At 34.5% G+C, this 23,580-nt stretch overlaps 3 protein-coding genes across 7 annotated transcripts; 1 reads left to right on the plus strand and 2 right to left on the minus strand.

Annotated features, from left to right (window-relative positions):
• Nucleotides 1-414: 414 nt before the first annotated feature.
• LOC131956248 (cytochrome c oxidase assembly protein COX15 homolog) lies at nt 415-11,280 on the minus strand. 2 transcript variants are annotated; one of them, XM_059320677.1, is made up of 10 exons: nt 11,086-11,280; nt 6,331-6,432; nt 5,934-6,088; nt 5,312-5,434; nt 4,616-4,808; nt 4,194-4,361; nt 3,794-3,875; nt 3,014-3,168; nt 1,539-1,652; nt 415-799 (listed from the first exon to the last, which is right to left on the minus strand). In XM_059320677.1, exons 1-10 carry the CDS (start codon nt 11,158-11,160, stop codon nt 668-670), a joined length of 1,299 nt encoding a protein of 432 aa, XP_059176660.1. In that variant the 5' UTR covers nt 11,161-11,280; the 3' UTR covers nt 415-667. The 2 variants fall into 2 exon arrangements, with proteins under 2 accessions (XP_059176660.1, XP_059176667.1); XM_059320684.1 differs by lacking the exon at nt 415-799 and adding an exon at nt 899-946.
• On the plus strand, nt 11,245-20,710 carry LOC131956268 (copper homeostasis protein cutC homolog). 4 transcript variants are annotated; one of them, XM_059320711.1, is made up of 9 exons: nt 11,245-11,358; nt 13,354-13,457; nt 13,661-13,720; nt 15,368-15,536; nt 16,241-16,281; nt 16,533-16,568; nt 17,163-17,296; nt 20,140-20,170; nt 20,493-20,710. In XM_059320711.1, the coding sequence occupies exons 2-9, from the start codon at nt 13,406-13,408 to the stop codon at nt 20,702-20,704; spliced, it is 735 nt and encodes a 244-aa protein (XP_059176694.1). In that variant the 5' UTR covers nt 11,245-11,358; nt 13,354-13,405; the 3' UTR covers nt 20,705-20,710. The 4 variants fall into 4 exon arrangements, with proteins under 4 accessions (XP_059176694.1, XP_059176721.1, XP_059176711.1 ...); XM_059320738.1 differs by lacking the exon at nt 11,245-11,358 and adding an exon at nt 11,577-11,738; XM_059320728.1 differs by lacking the exon at nt 11,245-11,358 and adding an exon at nt 11,748-11,924.
• LOC131956262 (uncharacterized) lies at nt 20,326-23,446 on the minus strand. The gene is made up of 2 exons (XM_059320698.1): nt 23,336-23,446; nt 20,326-22,327 (listed from the first exon to the last, which is right to left on the minus strand). Exons 1-2 carry the CDS (start codon nt 23,349-23,351, stop codon nt 21,351-21,353), a joined length of 993 nt encoding a protein of 330 aa, XP_059176681.1. The 5' UTR covers nt 23,352-23,446; the 3' UTR covers nt 20,326-21,350.
• Between the last annotated feature and the right edge of the window lie 134 nt (nt 23,447-23,580).

Below are 23,580 nucleotides of genomic sequence, written 5' to 3' on the forward strand. Positions count from 1 at the left end.
TATAAATGTTTACATCACACATCATTGTGACACATTTATCAAGGGGTTTTATAAATGTTTACATCACACATCATTGTGACACGTTTATCAGGGGTTTTATAAATGTTTACATCACACATCATTGTGACACGTTAATCAGGGGTTTTATAAATGTTTACATCACACATCATTGTGATACGTTAATCAGGGGTTTTATAAATGTTTACATCACACATCATTGTAATTAGGTTTTCGTTATTCAGCTTTATTTCACAGCTTCAAAAAATTAACATGCACCTATCATTTTAATGCACCCTTAAAATTACATTTTGAACAAAGAATTGTTCCATAATTCTTTTATTTCTGTGAAACAGTTGAATTTGGAACAAATAAATTCATTTGATTTAATTTAATGTCACAATTACAAAATAAATGTATGTTTGAAATCTGTTTTATTCACTTGTACCATTTTTGTCCCATATCTCCAGCCTGTCTAGCAATACATTTCTTGCACTAGTCTGTGGGGTTAAACATCCTGCTCTAGCTTTAGTCTGTAAGACAAGTATTGTCAGGCGGATTGCTTTATAGTGCTAGAGGCTACTCAGGGTTCACTGAACTCACAGCAAGATTTCTCCCAACCAGACAAGTGAGAGATCCAGGAGATGTGTGGCCAGCCATGAGCTGCTCCTTATTTAGGCAACCTTCTCAACTCATGTGCAACCCACACAGCAAAACTCAACAGGACCAGGGACCCGGACTGGTGGGTGGCGGCCACAGGTGTGGGCACATATGTTAGCAGGGTAGTGATACCAAGTGTTGCCTGAAGATGAACATGATTAAGTTAGAGGGGTAGTGATACCAAGTGTTGCCTGAAGATGAACATGATTAAGTTAGCAGGGTGGTGATACCAAGTGTTGCCTGAAGATGAACATGATTAATTTAGCAGGGTAGTGATACCAAGTGTTGCCTGAAGATGAACATGATTAAGTTAGAAGGGTGGTGATTCCAAGTGTTGCCTGAAGATGAACATGATTAATTTAGCAGGGTGGTGATACCAAGTGTTGCCTGAAGATGAACATGATTAATTTAGCAGGGTGCGACACCAAGTGTTGCCTGAAGATGAACATGATTAATTTAGAAGGGTGGTGATACCAAGTGTTGCCTGAAAATTAACATGATTAATTTAGCAGGATTAAAATGATTAATTTAGCAGGGTGATGATACATTCAACAAGAAACAAAAGTTGCCTGTAAATAAAGGAAGTGAGAAGTGAATGACCAAAGTCCTACCTGACTGCCATGTCCTACCTGACAGCCATGTCCTACCTGACAGCCCTGTCCTACCTGACAGCCCTGTCCTACCTGACAGCCCTGTCCTACCTGACAGCCCTGTCCTACCTGACAGCCATGTCCTACCTGACAGCCATGTCCTACCTGACAGCCATGTCCTACCTGACAGCCATGTCCTACCTGACAACCATGTGCTACCTGACAGCCATGTCCTACCTGACAGCCATGTCCTACCTGACAGCCATGTCCTACCTGACAACAATGTCCTACCTGAATAAATGCCATTCCAAGGAGACAGTTGACTGCAAGCCGGGCCCTAGGGTGTAGGGGAGCTTTTCTAGCCATGTACCAGAAGCCAGTGATGAACACAACAGTCAGCTCTGCCTGTAGGATAAGTAATCATTGTAGGATAAGTCAGTCATCATTGCAGGAGTGATTTAACTGAATAAATGTTTACAAGATGTCTATGATTTAACTGAACAAATGCTTACAAGATGTTGTCATTAAACTAAATAAATGTTTACAAGATGTCTATGATTTAACTGAACAAATGCTTACAAGATGTTGTCATTAAACTGAACAAATGCTAACAAGATGTCTATGATTTAACTGAACAAATGTTTACAAGATGTCTATGATTTAACTGAACAAATGCTTACAAGATGTCTATGATTTAACTGAACAAATGTTTACAAGATGTCTATGATTTAAGTGAACAAATGCTAACAAGATGTCTATGATTAAACTGAACAAATGTTTACAAGATGTCTATGATTTAACTGAACAAATGCTTACAAGATGTCTATAATTTAACTAAATAAATGTTTACAAGATGTCTATGATTAAACTAAATAAATGTTTACAAGATGTCTATAATTAAACTAAAGAAATGCTTACAAGATGTCTATGATTTAACTGAACAAATGCTTACAAGATGTCTATGATTTAACTGAACAAATGCTTACAAGATGTCTATGATTTAACTGAACAAATGCTTACAAGATGTTGTCATTAAACTAAATAAATGTTTACAAGATGTCTATGATTTAACTGAACAAATGCTTACAAGATGTTGTCATTAAACTGAACAAATGCTAACAAGATGTCTATGATTTAACTGAACAAATGTTTACAAGATGTCTATGATTTAACTGAATAAATGTTTACAAGATGTCTATGATTTAACTAAATAAATGTTTACAAGATGTCTGTGATTAAACTAAAGAAATGCTAACAAGATGTCTGTGATTAAACAAAAGAAATGTTTACAAGATGTCTGTGATTAAACTAAAGAAATGTTTACAAGATGTCTGTGATTAAACTAAAGAAATGTTTACAAGATGTCTGTGATTAAACTAAAGAAATGCTAACAAGATGTCTGTGATTAAACTAAAGAAATGTTTACAAGATGTCTGTGATTAAACTAAAGAAATGTTTACAAGATGTCTGTGATTAAACTAAAGAAATGTTTACAAGATGTCTGTGATTAAACTAAAGAAATGTTTACAAGATGTCTGTGATTAAACTAAAGAAATGTTTACAAGATGTCTGTGATTAAACTGAACAAATGTTTACAAGATGTCTGTGATTAAACTAAAGAAATGTTTACAAGATGTCTGTGATTAAACTAAAGAAATGTTTACAAGATGTCTGTGATTAAACTGAACAAATGTTTACAAGATGTCTGTGATTAAACTAAAGAAATGTTTACAAGATGTCTGTGATTAAACTAAAGAAATGCTCACAAGATGTCTGTGATTAAACTGAACAAATGTTGGATTTTCAAACACATTTCTCCATTTAGGGGTAATGGCCCACATGTCATCTGGTATCCAGCGGTCAGCCATCTTAGGATAAGAATTATAGGTCAGTCCTGCATCTAGGCCAGCCACAAAAGCTCCTGTAGAAACAAGTTATAAGCTGTTTGTCTTAAGTCACCAATCATCAAGAAAAGCACGTCATTTTCAATAAATGGGACTAGTGCAAGCATACACAACTTCATCAAATAGCCAGTGTCAAACAAACACTAGCATAACAACTTTAACAGAAAATTATTTACCTGATATAACTGGGACAAAATTATTTACCTGACATAACTGCGATTATTTACCTGACATAACTGGGACAAAATTATTTACCTGACATAACTGGGACAAAATTATTTACCTGACATAACTGCGATTATTTACCTGACATAACTGGGACAAAATTATTTACCTGACATAACTGGGACAAAATTATTTACCTGACATAACTGGGACAAAATTATTTACCTGACATAGCTTGGACAAAATTATTTACCTGATATAACTGGGACAAAATTATTTACCTGACATAGCTGGGACAAAATTATTTACCTGACACAACTGGGACAAAATTATTTACCTGACATAGCTGGGACAAAATTATTTACCTGACATAACTGGGACAAAATTATTTACCTGATATAACTGGGACAAAATTATTTACCTGACATAACTGGGACAAAATTATTTACCTGACATAACTGGGACAAAATTATTTACCTGACATAGCTGTGACAAATACAGCCGTCATAACACCATGGGCGATTCCCCTGATTTTTGCAATACTTCTCACATCTGGTAGCTAGGGAGTAAAACAAGGATCATTTGTTTGTCTCATGACTGGGTATAATTTACCTGGATTGATTTGAGAAAGTGGGACAGGTATAATTTACCTGGATTGGTTTGAGAAGGTGGGACAGGTATAATTTACCTGGATTGGTTTGAGAAGGTGGGACAGGTATAATTTACTGAATTGGTTTGAGAAGGTATGACAGGTATAATTTACCTGGATTGATTTGCGAAGGTGGGACAGGTATAATTTACCTGGATTGGTTTGAGAAGGTATGACAGGTATAATTTACCTGGATTGGTTTGAGAGGGTATGACAGGTATAAATTACCTGGATTGGTTTGAGAAGGTGGGACAGGCCCTGCCACATAAAAAGTGTGTAGAGAACAAAGGCTGATCCCAAGTGTGCAGCCAGTCTGTAGTGGCTGACCCGCGGGATGTCTGATGGGTTAGGTTTATCTTCAAGGCCACTCTTGACCATGTACCAGCCTAGAAAACCCTGGATAACAAGTTAAATATACAGCCTAGGTCTTGTGTAGTTAATCATCTTAATTATATACTAACATTAATTATTTAAATAAAGAGATAACAACATTGCATGCTGAAAAAGTAGCAAGTACACAAATATTAAACCTCATTTAGAATTGTTTTAGGCTTAATAATTTTTTTAGCTAAATTCTTTCCTATCAAAATGATGTTATGTTAAATTTACTGTTGTATTAAGATTACATTTATCTGATTTAACTCTTGTACCTGGAATCCCAAAAGACCAGCATACGCTGCCAGGCGTGGCTTCAGTGCTTTAGAGATCCATCCCTTACGCAGGAAGTATAATGCAGGTAAAAGAAAGAAGACACCTGTGGTGCGTCCCCACATGCGATGGCCCCATTCCATGTAAAATATGAACTTAAAGTCTGACAGTGTCATCTCTTTCTCTTTTGTCATACTGTAAACAATTAAATGTAGTACAGCAAAACGTTTTTAAAAACAACCAGGGCAATGATCAGACACTATTCTTAACACGCACTGCCAACATAAAACAAGAAATTTCAAGCATTAAACTGAAAAATTCTGATCTTGGCAGGATGGTAGGCATGTATGCTACATCCACAATAGTAAACACTATACATCCAGTCTAGCTACATCATACATCCAATAGAGTGGTATTCATTCAAACATATTGTTTTCTTCAATAAGGGTAAATATTTGTATCAATAAGGGTAGATCTAAATGTTTTGAATAAAATTTCGCCATGTACTATGTAGCACCCTGGCAGTATTTTCAACAAAATATGTAAATTATTTCTGTTACTTGCTGTTTCATGTTTCATATTATTGTAGTTAATTAATGTACAATTTCATTCATCTATTTTTACTTTAATCTAGACATGTAACACAGTCAAAGACTACATAAAGTACTCTATTCAGAGTCTACCATTCTCTGCCTTACTATTTGTATTCAGGAAACTGTTTATATTTTTCAAACTCTTCCTGCCATTCAGCTTCAGTTCTAGGTGGTTTCATATCTTTGATTAGTCGCCAGTCAACCATAGAAAGCCCTGATTCTGTCAATCTGCAGATGGTAGGTTATTTTTTTCACTGCATAATCCATGTTATTTGTTCAAATTATGTTTCAGAAATATTTTTTTTTAATTTGAGTATTGCTGGTATTACATATAAGGTTCAAGACAATAGTGATGCTCTAAAAAAAATTATTCAGGAGAATTGTTTTTTTAAAGTAACATCTAGCAAAAAAATTACCTCAGAATAAATAATTTTTTAATTTTATACTAAATTTAAGGTACTAAAAAGCTAATTCTAGAAAAAGGAATCTTTATGTCGCTTTCCTCTTCCCTTTCATACCTAAAAGATTAATACTGTAAATATTCTAAAAATAACAAGTTCTAAAAATAAAAATTATGCATATATTTGGATAAACTGGAGGGAAGTGGAAAAGATTCTTATTCTAAAAAAGTTTTGAGAGATTTAAATTAAAAAAATGTCATAATGACGTAAGCAGTGTTCCATTTAATTTGAACTGATTGCTTGAATGGCTTGGCAGAGTTCTTTACCTTGTTACACCACCCAATACAACGGCACCAAAACACATTCCAGCACATCCTAGCAGCCAGGTACCCACAATTTTTTGGGACTTCTCTGACACAGCAGTTGGCGGTACTGCTGTTGCTGATCTTCTAAGTACAGCCAAAAGACCTGTTTTTGGACTCTGTAAAATAGTTGAGGAATAAGTGTTCATTTATTTCATTTGTTTGTTGTGTAGCTGAAGATATAAATAAATTTTTAAAAACTTTAATTGAGTGATGAAGAAATGTATCAAGGATTGTATTGATTTTTTTGAAAACTATAAACTCATTTTATTTGGCCCTAGTTTAAATTATCTTCAGGTTTTGTATCTTCTTAATCAACATAAAAATAGATCGACATAAATGAAATGGAAAATAAAAATACCAATTTTAATCTGCTAACGCAACCAACTTGTATTTGATGAAATGCCCTGATAGTTTTGATGGCCGCTCCCCTCATTTCTCTGTGGCAGTTAAAGCATGTTGCCTGTTTGAAAAAATATGAGTTTTTGAAAACAGTGTCCAACCAAAAATGTTAAGATTTAAAAATTATGATTCTAATCTAATATTTCATTATTTCAAATATTAAAACAAATTAGGCCTTGGCCTATTTATTAGGCATTAGCCTAAACTAAAGTAGGCCTAATGACTGAGGTGTTGGTAAATTGAAAGATGTTTTTAAATAATAAAAAATCTTAACATTGTTGCTCCTATGATTGACCACTTATGTTTTCTTGTCAGCAGGAGAAAAATCCCATCTACTGTGTGTTCATTAAGAGAATATTATTTTCGAATATATTTTTAAAAATCCATAGCTAGACCTATATTTAAAATTCTAAGCATTGTAGCCCACTTCTCGCCCACTCATATTTTCTCATCTACATGAGAAAAATACAGCCATTTGTGGGTCGTATATATAAAAACATAGGTTATAGCAGTAGCAATATAATGTTCTTGGGTTCATTGTGAGTTCATATTACCTTGTTAGCGGGAGAAATAATCAGACACATGCTAATGTAAGGCCAATTTACATACTTTATTACTACTATCAAATTAGGGTAATTAGTAACTAGGTTATTAGGCCTACTAGTCTGTAGGCTTAATATTTTTAAGTTAACACTATATTTATTAGGTAATCTCATGATATATTGTCGGATATTATCCGGTTTGAGTTTGGTTAACATTCATTACTGTAAACCATTGTTTATTTGACTGTCAAGTGCATCAAATTAATTTTTTAACTTAATTTTAAGTTTTATTGACAGTAAATTAGCAGCAATTAGAGGATCTAAATATAAATAATAAATTATTGTGTAGTGATTAATCTTTTTTTAAGAAACACAGAAAAAACTCGCAGAAGATCTAGATCTAGGCCTAGTAAAATGAGACGATTAGATTTACTAAAGTCTAAAGTAGTAAGAAGTGTGGTGATGTAATGTGTATCAAAGGTGTATATGTGGGACAGATCACTGCGTGTGTGCATATATATACTGTAGCAATACACAAAGCACAATAAACAATACAATATGTTGTTGCACGGAGTGAACGAGGGTACAAGGGATGCAACTGGTCGAGTGACAGCTGGTGTGTTGTGAGTGAGAGAAAGGGTGTGTGTAGGAATGAATGGGGAGGACAGTTGAAGGATGGAAGCAAAATTTCCTGAACGGTGTGACAAGACTACGCCATGGTTTTACTGTTTTTTACTGCTTTACTATTCCGACGCTAGATCTATATCGTGAGATTACCAATTGTCATTATATTAATTTTATTAAATTAACATATTCTAGTACTAGATTTACTACTAGAATCTAATAGGCCTAGATCTAGGCATAAACTAATAAAATACTTAAAAAAACTTTTTAAAAAACCACGTTTTTCTTGTGGACTAAAAAGTAGAAAATAAATTTTTCTTTTGTGCTTCCTCGAGCTGTGCAGGTTCTTGTGATGACTGACAAAAAACGTGGGTACGTTCACCATCAAATTTCCCGACCCATCTGCCAGACCCACGTTTTTTGTCAGTCATCACAAGAACCTGCACAGCTCGAGGAAGCACAAAAGAAAAATTTATTTTCTACTTTTTAGTCCACAAGAAAAACGTGGTTTTTTAAAAAGTTTTTTTAAGTATTTTATTTTCTCCTTTTTAGTCCGTTGCTACACATGAAAAACGTGGTTTTTAAAAAAGTTTTTTATATAGTTTATTTTCTACTTTATCTAATGACTTGATTAAGTATGACTTGACTAATTGTTTATAAATACACGGACTAAAAAAATCTTGAGCGACCAGGATTCGAACCTGGGTTGTCGCGGCCACTATATGATCACGGCCAGCGCGCTCACATCGATTGGGGCCGAAGTAACTGTGTCAATAAGCCTCCAGTCTTGTCAGTATCTTTAGAAATCATGTCCTCAATTTTATGGTCCTTGGGGCGTAATTAAATTAATCTAATTACGGTCTCTAATTGCTAGTTTTTATGATTGCATCTGAAATTGTTAGGCGAAAGTAGCCTGTACGCCAAATTTCAGATCTCAAGAGCAATCAGAAGTGGGCTAATTTTCGATGTCAATTTTAACAACAAACAAATCCATCCACAAACGCGAAGCTGAGTTAAGAAAAACGTGTTAAAATGTATTTTAATAGTTAGGCTAATGATAATTTTTTATCTAATCTAGAGGTCTACTACTTAAAACTTAACTAACTTATTAAACTTTTTTCTTAACTAGCAGGGAGCAGGTAGATCTAGCTAGATTCTAGAACTAGATCTACATCCATCCATCTAGATCTAGAAGTAGATCTAGTAGTAGTCTAGTACTAAGTCTAAGTACACTAGATCTAGATTCTAGTAGTATTAAGTAGTAGATTTCTAGATCTAGATTTATATTAGACTAGAATATCGAAACGAGCCCATTTAATTTATGGCAGGAAACAGATTCAACCCTCAAGCATCTACTTTTAGGGTCGATTTTCGCCAATTTTCAAAGTAACAAATATTGACATATTATATATCAATTTTGTTGCTTAACAATCGAGGAATTCAAAAATATAAAAATTAATAGCACTAGACATTTACATCACGTTCAAAATGTAGATTAACCACACTCACTCAACTGAGATTTTTTTTACATCTAAATGTAGTGAGGTCCAAAAATCCACGAAATTCACAAAATTAACGATATAATTACACAGAAATGTCACTTAGGCATACATTTATTTGTAATTATGTCAAACTTTACAAAATATACCAGTTTATAAGCTTATTTCTATAATTATTCTTGAGAAAAAAAACGACCGCCCTCCCCTTTAAAATTCTGGCTTTTAGAAACACTCTGGGGAAGAAAAAAATAACAGAGTTAAATATAGAAGGTCTATATAAAAAACATAATTAATAAAATATGTCTATATGCCAATTTTTAATATAGTTGCAGCATTTACATGGCTAATTATAATTGTTTAGTACTTTGAACATTAATTTAAAGTTACGACTGTCTGTGGCGTCATTCAAGTGTAGTGTCAGTGTAGGTGAACAGGGTGTTAGGGCCTGATACGATTTCATTAGAATTGGTAATGAACAGAATGTATAATTAGAACTGGCATATAAAAACAATGTTGATAATAGATGCAGTTGTTTTAATGCTACTTATAATAGTTCAAAGTGACAAACATAATTAAAACCTAAGAACCTGGAAGCGGTGACCTCATTTTACTGACACGGTTGTCAAATAGTAAGTGAATAGATCTAGATTTAGAATCTACGTAATTTTGAAAATACGCTAGTTCTAGAAGCAAAATTACTTTTAAAAACTGAAGTTAGTGATTAGATCTATAATGAAATTGAAATCAACAACTGATATGTAAGTATCTTTTGATTTAAAAAAAAAATACGCTTAGTTCAAAGAAAAAAAATTCTATGGTGTACTCGATCCCCATCCCAAAACGTGCCAGCCATATCGCATGCGTAGTCAGCTACTCAGCTGCTTATCAAATCGATGAATTTTAAAATTATATAATAAAAGTAGGTCACCCTAAAAAAAAGAGTAAAATGGCTCCCGTTTTCACGACAGCCGTCACTCGATTCATAATTTACAGAGTTATAAAGTTCTACTTTCTTTTGGCTATAGATTTAAAGAAATATTAATTTGTTATTTCTCATGCGTTCCAACAATTGTACCTAATTTTAATAAACATTAGATTAGTAAGGACTCGGTTCTTTTTAGAATTAGCCCTCGACACTATACAGACTATTGCGAAGAAACAGACTCGCGCGAATGTCGTGCGTAGGCTGGTTCAGTGGCGAAGGTTAGAAGCCAATTTGCGACGGAAAATTTTTACTTTGAAATAATTACATTATCAATTAATTTCGATTTAAAACAAATGGCTTAAAGTCAAAAGTAAACTAAAATTTAAAAACTTTGTTATTCGCAGTGTACTCAAGATTCTCGTGTTTTAAAGATAAGTCTAGTTTTACTACGTGTGCGTGCATGGTGCGAATACCGATTTTCCGCGACAGAAAATCATTAAAAATATAAAAAAAAAGTATCTACGGCAAAATAATAATTATATTTTACAGAATTAAATAGATTTAACTTAACTGTTATTTAAATACATGCTTCGGAGTAAAAAAAATACAATTTTATATCCGTAAAAAATTAACTGAAATTCCCGCTTTCAGCGACGCCGATGTGTCGTAATTTTCGGCAGTCATTTTGTTCAAATTAAAGTAAAAAACGCATTCAAATATACTTTTTTTTACTTTCATAATTTACAGCAATCATTTCTAATGAAAAATCCATAAAAAAATAATAGTTATTTTTACAAAATATTATTTCTTACCTCATTAGTGCAGTACACGTACTTTCCAAGTAGATCCATTCCGTCTAGATTTGCATACTTCGCATCCTTCGCCGCGGCACAAAATGTCATAAAAAACGAATTCCACAAAAATGTTGCTAACGAAGCTTGTAAAAACCTTGCTCTATTTATCAGTATAAACAAAATCCCCGAACGATGTCTGGTTAGAAAGTTTATGAACGGCGAAGACCGAATATGCATTTTGCGGTACCAATCTGTTTCCTGCCTTATAAATTAGAAATTATTTTGAAGCATTTTCATTTTTAAAAACAATTTTTTATTATTTATTTTTACTTTTTGCGTGATGTTGCTTATAAAATGTGAATCAGCTGATCTTAAAAGCGTCAAATTTCTTAAAATAAGAGACATTTCCACTTGAAGGGCAGTGAAAGCTTCAAAAGTCTAAAAAAAAAGTCCTTTTATGTATTATGTAACTTGGAAAAACTCAGTTCTGCTACACCAAAGTTAGATTCACTCTTTGGCTTCCAGAAACAAAACAAAAGCTAGATCTAGATTACGATTAAAAATATTTCAATCCCAAAAGAGTGCTCAATGGGAGAAAATCTGGTAATCTATCGTTTTATGTGTGTAAAATTGGCCGAGGCTAGTAATGTGCGAAAAAGTTGCCTCATTGTTAAGGCTGTAATAGAAGTATATTGTGATATATTTGTGGCAAATATTATAGATAACTAAAAAATAAACAAAAATCAATGACTAAATATATTAATATTGGCCAGATATTATCTTTAAACAGCAGTGTTTGCGAGCAAGATTTGCAAGCGGCCATCTGTAAGTTAGAGTGGTTTCCCCTGAATCTCTAACTATAATTTTCCCAAAAAAAAAATTAAGATGGCTGCTAAAGTAAATGAGCTTGGTTGCAATTCATAATGAAAACATCGCTAGTTTTATTTTTTAATGAAAAGTTTAAATACAATTGTTTAAAACAGGTATATTAATTTAATATTAATGAAACTTTTAAACAATTTTGTAACTTTCAAAACATAAATTCTCTAAAATGTGAAACGTTATAAAAATTGAATGGGTCACCCTTTTTTCACAAGACTAGTCACGGCCGATTTTACGTACCTAAAACAATAGATTACCGAAAATCTATCAGCGCAGTCATTTCTTAAGTATTTAGACTAGGCCTAGATATCACAGTCCGCACCCCCCCCCCCCCGCCCCCACCCCCCTCGCTACGCCTCTGGGCTAAGGTATAGTGTTTCTTCCAGACTTTTTTCTCCAGGGGGGGAAGGGGGGGGGGACTTGATATTCTCGGGGGGGGGGGGGGGGGTTGGGAGGGGGATGTCTACATTTTCCTGGGGGGGGGGGGCAGACACTAGTAAAAGTATAGGTTTACTAGGCACTAGCAAAACCCCCACGATATAAACCCTCTGGATAATAACCCCCCGACTGAGGTTTATATAAGTAAATTCTTCTTCTTCTTCGTTCTTAATTATTAGTGTTGAAGGGGATCGAGATTTATCTGCCAGTGGTGGTCTGAACTCGAGACTTTGTTCGAATTTATCAACCATGAGCTTTTTGCCGACTCGACCACGCCTCCAACACAATTAAGCGTTACGTGTCAACTGGTTATGCGCCATTGAGGCCATTGACTCCGATTTCAGCCTGCTTTTCTGTTTGGATTTGCTTCCATAGCCTTTGTCCAACCAAGAACAAACTACAAGGCAGCAGTTGTTTAATTTTGGAGTTGTCTCTCCTAGAAGAGTGGCTGTCCCCAGCTAACGAGCCTCATCTGCCCGAGGGTTCGAACTCGAGACTTTTCGGTTTAGCAACCATGAGCTTTACCGACTCGACCACGCCGACCCCTATATAAGTAAATAATAACGATGATGATAACCAAGAAAAATGAAATTTAAGTTAATGTAATTTTTTTTAACCACTAATAAAAGAGTTTCTACATAAAAGCATGCTATTAGAAAGTCAAGGAGTGACTTTGGTTGTATTTGATCAAAGATTGGGCACAGACAACACCTTAGATATAGGTCATCCACATGTGGGAACCTATGTTACCACTTGATATGTGGAACTGTTTACCAAAACAAAAAAAAATATATATATTTATAGCAGCGCACAAATTTCAACTGTTGTTAAAAGTTTTAATGAGCCTACCATTATAGAGTATTTGCGAGGCATCACTCACAATCTGTCTTTTTAAAGTTATAATAAAACACAGTTTTTTTCTAATGTTTGTTTTGTATTTAATTATTAATTTTGGTTCTCATCATCTTTGGTTTTTCCTTATATAAACCTCAATTGTGGGGTTTTTGTCCAAGGGTTTTTGTCCAGGGGGTTTTGGTCGGGGGGGGGTGGGTATGACCAGACACCAACGAGGGTGGGGACTGGGGTGGGTCAGACATAGTCACATTACAATGCAATGAGAATCTTACATTGTACATCACCGTAATTAGGCGAACAAAAGTTTCTTATAATATTTTTAAATAATGTCTTACAATTTTAAGTTTGTACTTGTTATTATTATTTAGATTACATCAAGACTTTAAATTATGACTTTTAATTTGTTTTTTTTCCAATGAAAAGCTGGACAAACTTAATATAGAACAAAGTGCTCAAATATCCCAATCCTAACCAAATGGAAGTCTGCGTTGAATCAGTACAGTCAGCCATCAATGCAGAAAATGGTGGTAAATGATCTTTTGCATTTATTGACTTAAATCTCAAGTACCCACACCACTAAAGAAACACATTGCAATACATTGTCTTGGTGTTATATAGCCATCCTCTTAGTGGATCAAAAAAGTTGATGCTGGTGTTTGGTAAGTTAAAAATTATCTGCTCCATGAACATCTTTCTTTTTCTTCATGATTCATTGACCTTTTGTGCTTAGGTGCAAGTCGAATTGAGCTGTGTGCTAATTTATTAGAAGGAGGAACTACACCCAGCATTGGTAAGTCATAAAAGATTCTTTGTTATTTTAATTTTTACAATGTCAAGTGACATTGCATTGTGCAAAATAATAAGATTTTGACATGATTTTTTTTATTATGTACACAAAACACGGAGTTGAATAGATTTCACTTTTGTACAAACATGAAACTTTTGTGGTTACTATAGAGCTCAGTTGTTTTAATAATAGCACACCTTTATTACATTGTTCATCTGCCCTGCTAAAATTGCAGGAGCTTTTGAAAAACTAAAAGCTCATAGAACTTTCATGAAATCACTTAACATGTCCAGAAATTGTGTAAAAAAAGAAATAAAAATGTGTTTTATATATATATATATATATATATATATATATATATATATATATATATATATATATATATATATATATATATATATATATATATATATATATATATATATTCTAAAAAGATTTTTTTTAATTAATTAAACACCGCTTTAATAACCAGTTTTGATTTAATAATCACTCTATAGTAGAATTTTTTTCCTAATATATATGATAATGCACTACTATTTAAAAAAAAACTAAAAAAAAAAAGCATGGGACACTCTTAAATTTTAGCAAAGCTATTCAAAACATAATATAGCGACCCACACTTTTTAAAGATCCAGCAAGACACACAATTGAAATATATTTTCTGCTTTTAAATGCATTGATAGTATGAAATTTTCACATTTGAAAATGTTTAATCAAGTAAATTTATTGTTTAATATGCTGCATACAATGCAGTTGTATAATGTTTGTTGATAGTTGTATTGTTTGTTTGTTGTCTAGGTATGCTGCAAGTGATCAAGATGCAGTTGTATAATGTTTGTTGATATTTGTATTGTTTGTTTGTTGTCTAGGTATGCTGCAAGTGATCAAGATGCAGTTGTATAATGTTTGTCGATAGTTGTATTGTTTGTTTGTTGTCTAGGTATGCTGCAAGTGATCAAGATGCAGTTGTATAATGTTTGTTGATATTTGTATTGTTTGTTTGTTGTCTAGGTATGGTGCAAGTGATCAAGATGCAGTTGTATAATGTTTGTCGATATTTGTATTGTTTGTTTGTTGTCTAGGTATGCTGCAAGTGATCAAGATGCAGTTGTATAATGTTTGTTGATAGTTGTATTGTTTGTTTGTTGTCTAGGTATGGTGCAAGTGATCAAGATGCAGTTGTATAATGTTTGTCGATATTTGTATTGTTTGTTTGTTGTCTAGGTATGCTGCAAGTGATCAAGATGCAGTTGTATAATGTTTGTTGATAGTTGTATTGTTTGTTTGTTGTCTAGGTATGCTGCAAGTGATCAAGATGCAGTTGTATAATGTTTGTCGATATTTGTATTGTTTGTTTGTTGTCTAGGTATGCTGCAAGTGATCAAGATGCAGTTGTATAATGTTTGTTGATAGTTGTATTGTTTGTTTGTTGTCTAGGTATGCTGCAAGTGATCAAGATGCAGTTGTATAATGTTTGTTGATAGTTGTATTGTTTGTTTGTTGTCTAGGTATGCTGCAAGTGATCAAGATGCAGTTGTATAATGTTTGTCGATATTTGTATTGTTTGTTTGTTGTCTAGGTATGCTGCAAGTGATCAAGATGCAGTTGTATAATGTTTGTCGATATTTGTATTGTTTGTTTGTTGTCTAGGTATGCTGCAAGTGATCAAGGAACTAGTTTCAATCCCAGTTTTTGTCATGATCAGGCCAAGGGGAGGTGACTTCTGCTACTCCCCACCAGAAATACAAGTCATGTTAGCAGACATCAGAGCCCTTAAAGCTGCAGGAGCTGATGGTTTTGTTTTTGGAATCCTTACAGTGTACAGTTGTTTTTAACACTCTGCTCTCAAGTGGGTCTTCAATATCTCACTATTCCTTGTCAATTATTAACTTCAATTTTTCTCTCTTCTCTATCAACAACATTGTCAGTTGTCTCCCTGCTCTATGTACATGTGTAGTTGTCTCCCTGCTCTATCTACATTTGTAGTTATCTCCCTGCTCTATGTACATTTGTAGTTGTCTCCCTGCTCTATCTACATTTGTAGTTATCTCCCTGCTCTATGTACATTTGTAGTTGTCTCCCTGCTCTATCTACAACATTGTCAGTTGTCTCCCTGCTCTATGTACATTTGTAGTTGTCTCCCTGCTCTATCTACATTTGTAGTTGTCTCCCTGCTCTATGTACATTTGTAGTTGTCTCCCTGCTCTATGTACATTTGTAGTTGTCTCCCTGCTCTATCTACATTTGTAGTTGTCTCCCTGCTCTATGTACATTTGTAGTTGTCTCCCTGCTCTATCTACATTTGTAGTTGTCTCCCTGCTCTATGTACATTTGTAGTTGTCTCCCTGCTCTATCTACATTTGTAGTTGTCTCCCTGCTCTATGTACATTTGTAGTTGTCTCCCTGCTCTATCTACATTTGTAGTTGTCTCCCTGCTCTATGTACATTTGTAGTTGTCTCCCTGCTCTATGTACAAATTGTAGTTGTCTCCCTGCTCTATCTACAACATTTTTCTCTCAACAGTGATGGTGAAGTGGATACTGTAAAATGTAAAGTGTTGCTAGGTAAAAAAAAGTAAATACATTCTTAGACATTTCACAGAAACAATACTTGCTTCTATAGTAGTAAATATTAAACAAACTTGTATTTTAGTGGATAAAGCTCAGCCTTTTAGGAGTTTACAATCAAACTCATCATTTGTATATGGCTGTGTAGCTGACCATTATAATAATGATTATTTATAATAATGATTATTTGAGATTTTTGTTGAGTGTAAATAAAACAGGTTGGTTTCAAACAATTAATTTTTCTTCAGATGCTGTTCGTCCCCACCCTGCAACATTCCACAGAGGTAAGAGCCATACAGTGCATGTGTCCTGTTACTGGTTTAAATATACAAGTGTTTCTATGGTGATGGTGGTCTATTTATAGTAATACAGATTTTCTTTAAAGCTAGTTTTGCAGAAGTTGTCAGACCTTTTTTTAATTGTAATCAGCTTGCATGGACTAAAACACATTTTATAAACATTGTCACTTTAGATATTACAATATATCATACCATACAATAGGTACATAGTGGCATAAGAGCACCATACAATAGGTACATAATGGTATAAGAGCACCATACAATAGGTACATAGTGGCATAAGGGCACCATACAAAAGGTACATAGTGGCATAAGGGCACCATACAAAAGGTACATAGTGGCATAAGGGCACCATACAATAGGTACATAGTGGCATAAGGGCACCATACAAAAGGTACATAGTGGCATAAGGGCACCATACAATAGGTACATAGTGGCATAAGGGCACCATACAAAAGGTACATAGTGGCATAAGAGCACCATACAATAGGTACATAGTGGCATAAGGGCATTCCAGCCATAGATATGTGTTGTGACATTTATTCCAGCCATAGATATGTGTTGTGACATTTATTCCAGCCATAGATATGTGTTGTGACATTAACCAAGCCTTGACGAGGGTGATGGATCTGGGCTTTGAGCGGGTCCTGTCCAGTGGGGGTTGTGCTGCAGCCTATGAGGGGAGAGAAGTTCTTCACACAATGGTGCTTCAGGTGATATACAGATTTTAATATCACACTTTGTACACCAGTTTATTTTAACTCCCCTTATTTTGACTCTTCTAAATCAATATATCCTGACTCTTCTATATTTATATATCCTTTAGTTTTAACTCTTCTGTATTAATATATCCTTAAGTTTTAACTTTTCTATATTATAACATCAAATCACACTTTGTAAATCATTTAAAAATTAATTCTTTAAGATTCGTAAATCATTTACTTTCAATGTCCGTAAGATTACAAGTCAGACTTAGTAAATGATTTAAGATTAGAATGATGCAGCCAGCATTTAGTCCAACTTCTCACACAACTGTAACCATGCACTTATTGATGAATATTTTCTTATATGCTCCATTCTTTTGTGGAATCAAAGTTTTCTCTTATACATCTAGGTTATGATATTGCAATAGCAAATCATATTAAGTTGTATTTACATATGCAGTTTTTCCAGATTTATTTGCATTTTGTAACTTTGTTGTAAAACTCTTCAGCAGCCATGTATTAAAATTTAAATCGGTGCATAAATTATTAACCAAATGTGTATATTTACTAATCCATTATTTTGTACAATTTTTGTCTTCTATGTACAAAAAATTACTTCTAATAAAATCTAATCATGAATTCTCCCAATGGATGTATTTTTTCACAAAGTTGTTAATTTTTTTAGCGCAATTTCCATACTGGCAATTGCGATTATTAACTCGTTATTTCTGGATGGATGTGTGTCCGCAGCTTTAAGTCGTATCTCCTCCTCAACGAAGCAATATCGAGGACTAGTTCCAAAAGCAAATATGTTAAGCAAGTTCCGAGGATTATTGTGGGCCAAACAAATTCCCGGAATTCCTTCCTGGATTTCCCGGAAAAGCCAAAAAACCTCGAAAAAATGCAGTTTTTGGCCCATATCTCGGCAACCAGACCACTTAGCAACTTGAAACATTTACCAATCGATTTCTGCCATAATTTAGAACAATATTGTCGAAGAAAGTTTTCAAAAATATCCTTTCGTTCGGTCACAAAAAATTAATTAAGGAAATTGCGCTTAAATTGTCACTAGACTTTTTATTAACTTGTTTTCTCATCAAAAACTAATGAGCCACTTTTTCTGTACAAGTTTCACAACTTTTGGTATGGCAGTTTTCTATATGTGCAAGTTTCATGATTTTTTTTGTACATGGTGGTTTTTTTTTTTTGACACAATTTTCATGATTAATATATTGTGTAAGTTTCCATTGTTCAATCTTTTTCATGAATGCTTTCCCCTGTTGCACTTTCCTCTAATCAGGTGTTTGTGAGCCATGTTACCCTCTGGTCAAATGTTTGTGAGTCATGTTACCCTCTGGTCAGATGTTTGTGAGTCATGTTACCCTCTGGTCAGATGTTTGTGAGTCATGTTACCCTCTGGTCAGATGTTTGTGAGTCATGTTACCCTCTGGTCAGATGTTTGTGAGTCATGTTACCCTCTGGTCAGATGTTTGTGAGTCATGTTACCCTCTGGTCAGATGTTTGTGAGTCATGTTACCCTCTGGTCAGATGTTTGTGACTCATGTTACCCTCTGGTCAGATGTTTGTGAGTCATGTTACCCTCTGGTCAGATGTTTGTGAGTCATGTTACCCTCTGGTCAGATGTTTGTGACTCATGTTACCCTCTGGTCAGATGTTTGTGAGTCATGTTACCCTCTGGTCAGATGTTTGTGAGTCATGTTACCCTCTGGTCAGATGTTTGTGAGTCATGTTACCTTCTGGTCAGATGTTTGTGAGTCATGTTACCCTCTGGTCAGATGTTTGTGAGTCATGTTACCCTCTGGTCAGATGTTTGTGAGTCATGTTACCCTCTGGTCAGATGTTTGTGAGTCATGTTACCCTCTGGTCAGATGTTTGTGAGTCATGTTACCCTCTGGTCAGATGTTTGTGACTCATGTTACCCTCTGGTCAGATGTTTGTGAGTCATGTTACCCTCTGGTCAGATGTTTGTGAGTCATGTTACCCTCTGGTCAGATGCTTGTGAGTCATGTTACCCTCTGGTCAGATGTTTGTGAGTCATGTTACCCTCTGGTGAGATGTTTGTGAGTCATGTTACCCTCTGGTCAGATGTTTGTGAGTCATGTTACCCTCTGGTCAGATGTTTGTGACTCATGTTACCCTCTGGTCAGATGTTTGTGAGTCATGTTACCCTCTGGTCAGATGTTTGTGAGTCATGTTACCCTCTGGTCAGATGTTTGTGAGTCATGTTACCTTCTGGTCAGATGTTTGTGAGTCATGTTACCCTCTGGTCAGATGTTTGTGAGCCATGTTACCCTCTGGTCAGATGTTTGTGAGTCATGTTACCCTCTGGTCAGATGTTTGTGAGTCATGTTACCCTCTGGTCAGATGTTTGTGACTCATGTTACCCTCTGGTCAGATGTTTGTGAGTCATGTTACCCTCTGGTCAGATGTTTGTGAGTCATGTTACCCTCTGGTCAGATGTTTGTGAGCCATGTTACCCTCTGGTCAGATGCTTGTGAGTCATGTTACCCTCTGGTCAGATGTTTGTGAGTCATGTTACAGCTTGAATAAAAAAAAATTCTCGTTTCCATCTGTTGAGTAATCTACCCTGTTTATCATGAAATGGTCACATCAAACCCATTGTGTTTGTTGACTTAGTTCTATCAATTGAATATCCACTTTTTAAATGTTCTGGCTTTTTATAGCCTGTGTAAATATGTTTATAGCTGATGTCTAGTGCAATGTACTGGTTTACTGTTGCTAGTTTTCAATACAAGACTATACTATCTAGTGTGTTACAGTATCACATCCATTGGCCTATTGCTAGTTTATGTTTTATTTTTTGTTGACAGAGTCAAGGCTCAAAGACAAAAGTTATGCCAGGTAAGACTTTCAGTTGTTTGAAAACAGAAATGCTGCACTTGCTTTAGATGTATTAAAACTTTAGTTGTTGTTGGCAGTTGTGTGAAACAAGTTGAACCCTGTGAACAAAGCATCCAATGGTGCATTTACAGTTCAATAAATAAAATAATCACATGGAAATTTGGTTTTATATTTATTAATTCAATTATTAAATATCACAGTTAGATAAAGGTTATATAAACATCAACTAAATGCCAGTAACAATTGTTATATTCTATGCTGCCAATTTCACCAGGCACTTGTATAATGGTGCAGGCACTTAAACAAAATGATTGCTTTCTAGGTGCTGGGATTACTGTAGACAACCTACAAGAGATATTAGCACTCTCAGGGGCAGGAGAGTTCCATGGGACTGCTAGAGAGAGCATGGAGTCTTGCATGAAGTTTACAAAACCAGGACTCTCTATGGGCTCAACCACTATACAAATTACATCTACAAAAATTGTACAGCAGTTACTCTCTATTTTTAATTCTATTGTCAATAAAAGAAATTAAAAATATTCCCCAGGTTTGTGTTTTACATATCAACAACGTAGTGTTAAATATGACATATGAACAGATGTAAACACATCTTAGCACCAGAGTGTCCACTAAGGGACCAATTATGTAGCTGGTTTGTCTTCAAATTTTAGCCCCTCCTCACCTAGCAAGGTGAGTGGGTTTTTAAAGACATCATTGCCTCATGAACACAACGAACATTTTACAGAATGTTCAGTTCATCATTGCAAGGTACTTTAAAGAACCCCTATATTTTAACATTCTACTTTGAAACTATTGTTAGAGTTCACATAAAAGACAGCACAACAGTTTGATTCTACTCAAAGAGAGAAATCCAAAAATCAAGTTTAAAATTGACAGATAAATAACAAAAAAAATTTGAAATTGGACAACAAAAGAAACCATAACATACACAACTATGATCATGTTTCACAATTCCCTGGTTATACAGTTGTTCTCTAAAGTACCTTAACAACTAAATGTGTTCAAGGCATGTCTCTCAAACGAGCTGGTACCAGTGTGCCAGCTGCAAGATCAGCTGGTATCAATAGCCCAGCTACAGAGTCAGCTGGCACTATAGGCCACGGCTACAAATAGTGGCTGTCAAGCTGTACCATAAGACCAGTGCAAGAAATAAAATTTCTCAACAAAGGAAGGTCTTGACCTCACCAAGGGCTTTTGTCTTGCACAGTGGACAGGTGTAACATGTCTCAGAACAAACAGAACACAGAACAACATGACCGCAGGGCAGAAGTAGCGTGTCAACACGTCTGTCATTACACAGCATACATGTCAGAGACTTCTGCAGATAGGTTTGTTCATGTTTTAAAGCCTCTGCTCGCAGCTGAAAAAACTGTTGCTCTTTAGACAATGCTGATGCTGGTTTAGACAACACTGATACTGGTTTCTGAGTCTGCAAGAGGTCATCATTATCATCACTTTCTTCTGTCTTGTAACCTTGAGTATGTGTAACTGTTTCATTGGGCTTCATGTGCTCAGATTTTTTGCCTTCGCTCATTTTTGTCTGAGTAGTTTTTTCTTCCAATCCCAGTTCTTTGAGTAAAGAATTTAAATTAGCAGCACCAGTTGCAGTTAGACAAATGTCAATAAATAACTTGATGAAATAATCTGCGCTGGGTTGAGTGAGATTATCAAAAGTATCCATCAGTTCCTCAGTGTTTGGATAACGATTGAGTTTCACTCTGAGCACAACAGCTGCCATGCTGACACAATTGTCAGTGTTACTAGAGTTACCAAGTCCCCACACTACTGCCTGAAATGTTGGTGACTTTAGAAATGGACTTCTGTCCAACACTTTACTCATCAGCAGCTTGTAAGAATCATACTGCTCATCATTTACAACTGTTGATACTTCACACAAGTTTTCTGACCATTTTACAGATTTCTGCTTGCTTTTAATTTTATGAATGTCATCACGGTGAGATTTGAAACATGTTGATTTACAATCTGTTTCAATGTCTTGGTGTTCAAACTCCCTATAATTTGCACTCCCGTGAATATCCAATTGGATCCCTTTCTCAAAACAATCAAAGGCCGAAATTTTACCACAGGAAATTTTATCAGGAACGTCGTGGTAATTTGACACAGTTTGGATGCGAGCTGCAAGAAACAATTGATAAATGTAACTATGTGATTCAATATCCAATTAACATTAAAATATTAAGAAATTAGACAATATTTACAGAAATAATTTGTTTTACTGGATTAAGAAGATTCAATAATCTAGTTCTTAGTTATCATGTCAGTAATGATCATAGGCCTACCAAGTTCAGATAAAGAAGCTGTCTTTAATCATCAGCGCTTTGGATTTTATCGGGATTTTGTACTTGCATTTTGGTTGTTGGAAATCCCTATTGCTATATTTTTAGTATTCGAAATTACCGTTTTCTATTTTTAAATCTTTGTGCGTCATCACATTTTAGCATAAATCAATTTCAGATTGTTCATTTTGTCTTCCTTCAGTATTAAACATAAATTTTAACAATTGATACTTAACTAGCTAGGCGATTAGGCGCACTTTTAACAATTAACATTCAAATGCCAGGCATTTTTTTGTTAAATCTAGTTAACAAAATGAATGTAGTTAATGGCAATCAATTTAAATTATTCAAAACTATCTCAAAATTAATCATGTTGTGCGAGTCACATACTTTACACGGGGTTTTTTTTTCTTTTCCTCTACGACAATTTGGTTCGATTACCACATTTTTAATACCCGGCCTAAGCCCTAATCTAACTGTAATTCTAGTAATTCGTGCTCCAACCCTTCATTTAAAGATAACTATACAGTATTACACTATTTTAAAATTGTATCAATATAGAACTATTAACTATATGACTTAAGTAAAGTCACTTTAGTGTGAATTAAGCAACACAAGATCTAGTAGATCTATATTGTATAACTAGTACTAAGTAAGCTATTAAGTATATTATTAGTATTAGGCCTAAGTATAATAATAAAATAATAGGCTAAATATAAATAGTATTAAATAGGGCCTACTGTCAGTCTAAATTTCTAAATTCTAAGTTTTCTCGATAAAGGCCGAACTAACGCGGTTTTAGTTACTTAAAGTTAATAATTAAATGAAGTTGAAAATATTTGCCTACCTGATAATGGCGACATGTTTTAGGCCTGTTGTCCAAAATTTGGCTTAAAGTTAAATTTTTTGCTGTTAAATTTCGTGCCCCCCAGGAAATAAAATGGCTACGAGATACTTGCTGCACACGTATATATATGCGCTTGCCTTCTATTTATAGCGATTATGGAAACACGTTTTTTTCGGAAATTCCAGAAGTACAGAAGTAAATTGTTCGGGAATTTTTTTTTTAAATTATGTATTAAACATAAGCAG

The sequence above is a fragment of the Physella acuta genome, unplaced genomic scaffold, assembly GCF_028476545.2.
Source record: "Physella acuta isolate Inbredline_101_S28 unplaced genomic scaffold, ASM2847654v3 ptg000079l, whole genome shotgun sequence".
Classification (NCBI taxonomy): Eukaryota; Metazoa; Mollusca; class Gastropoda; family Physidae; genus Physella; species Physella acuta.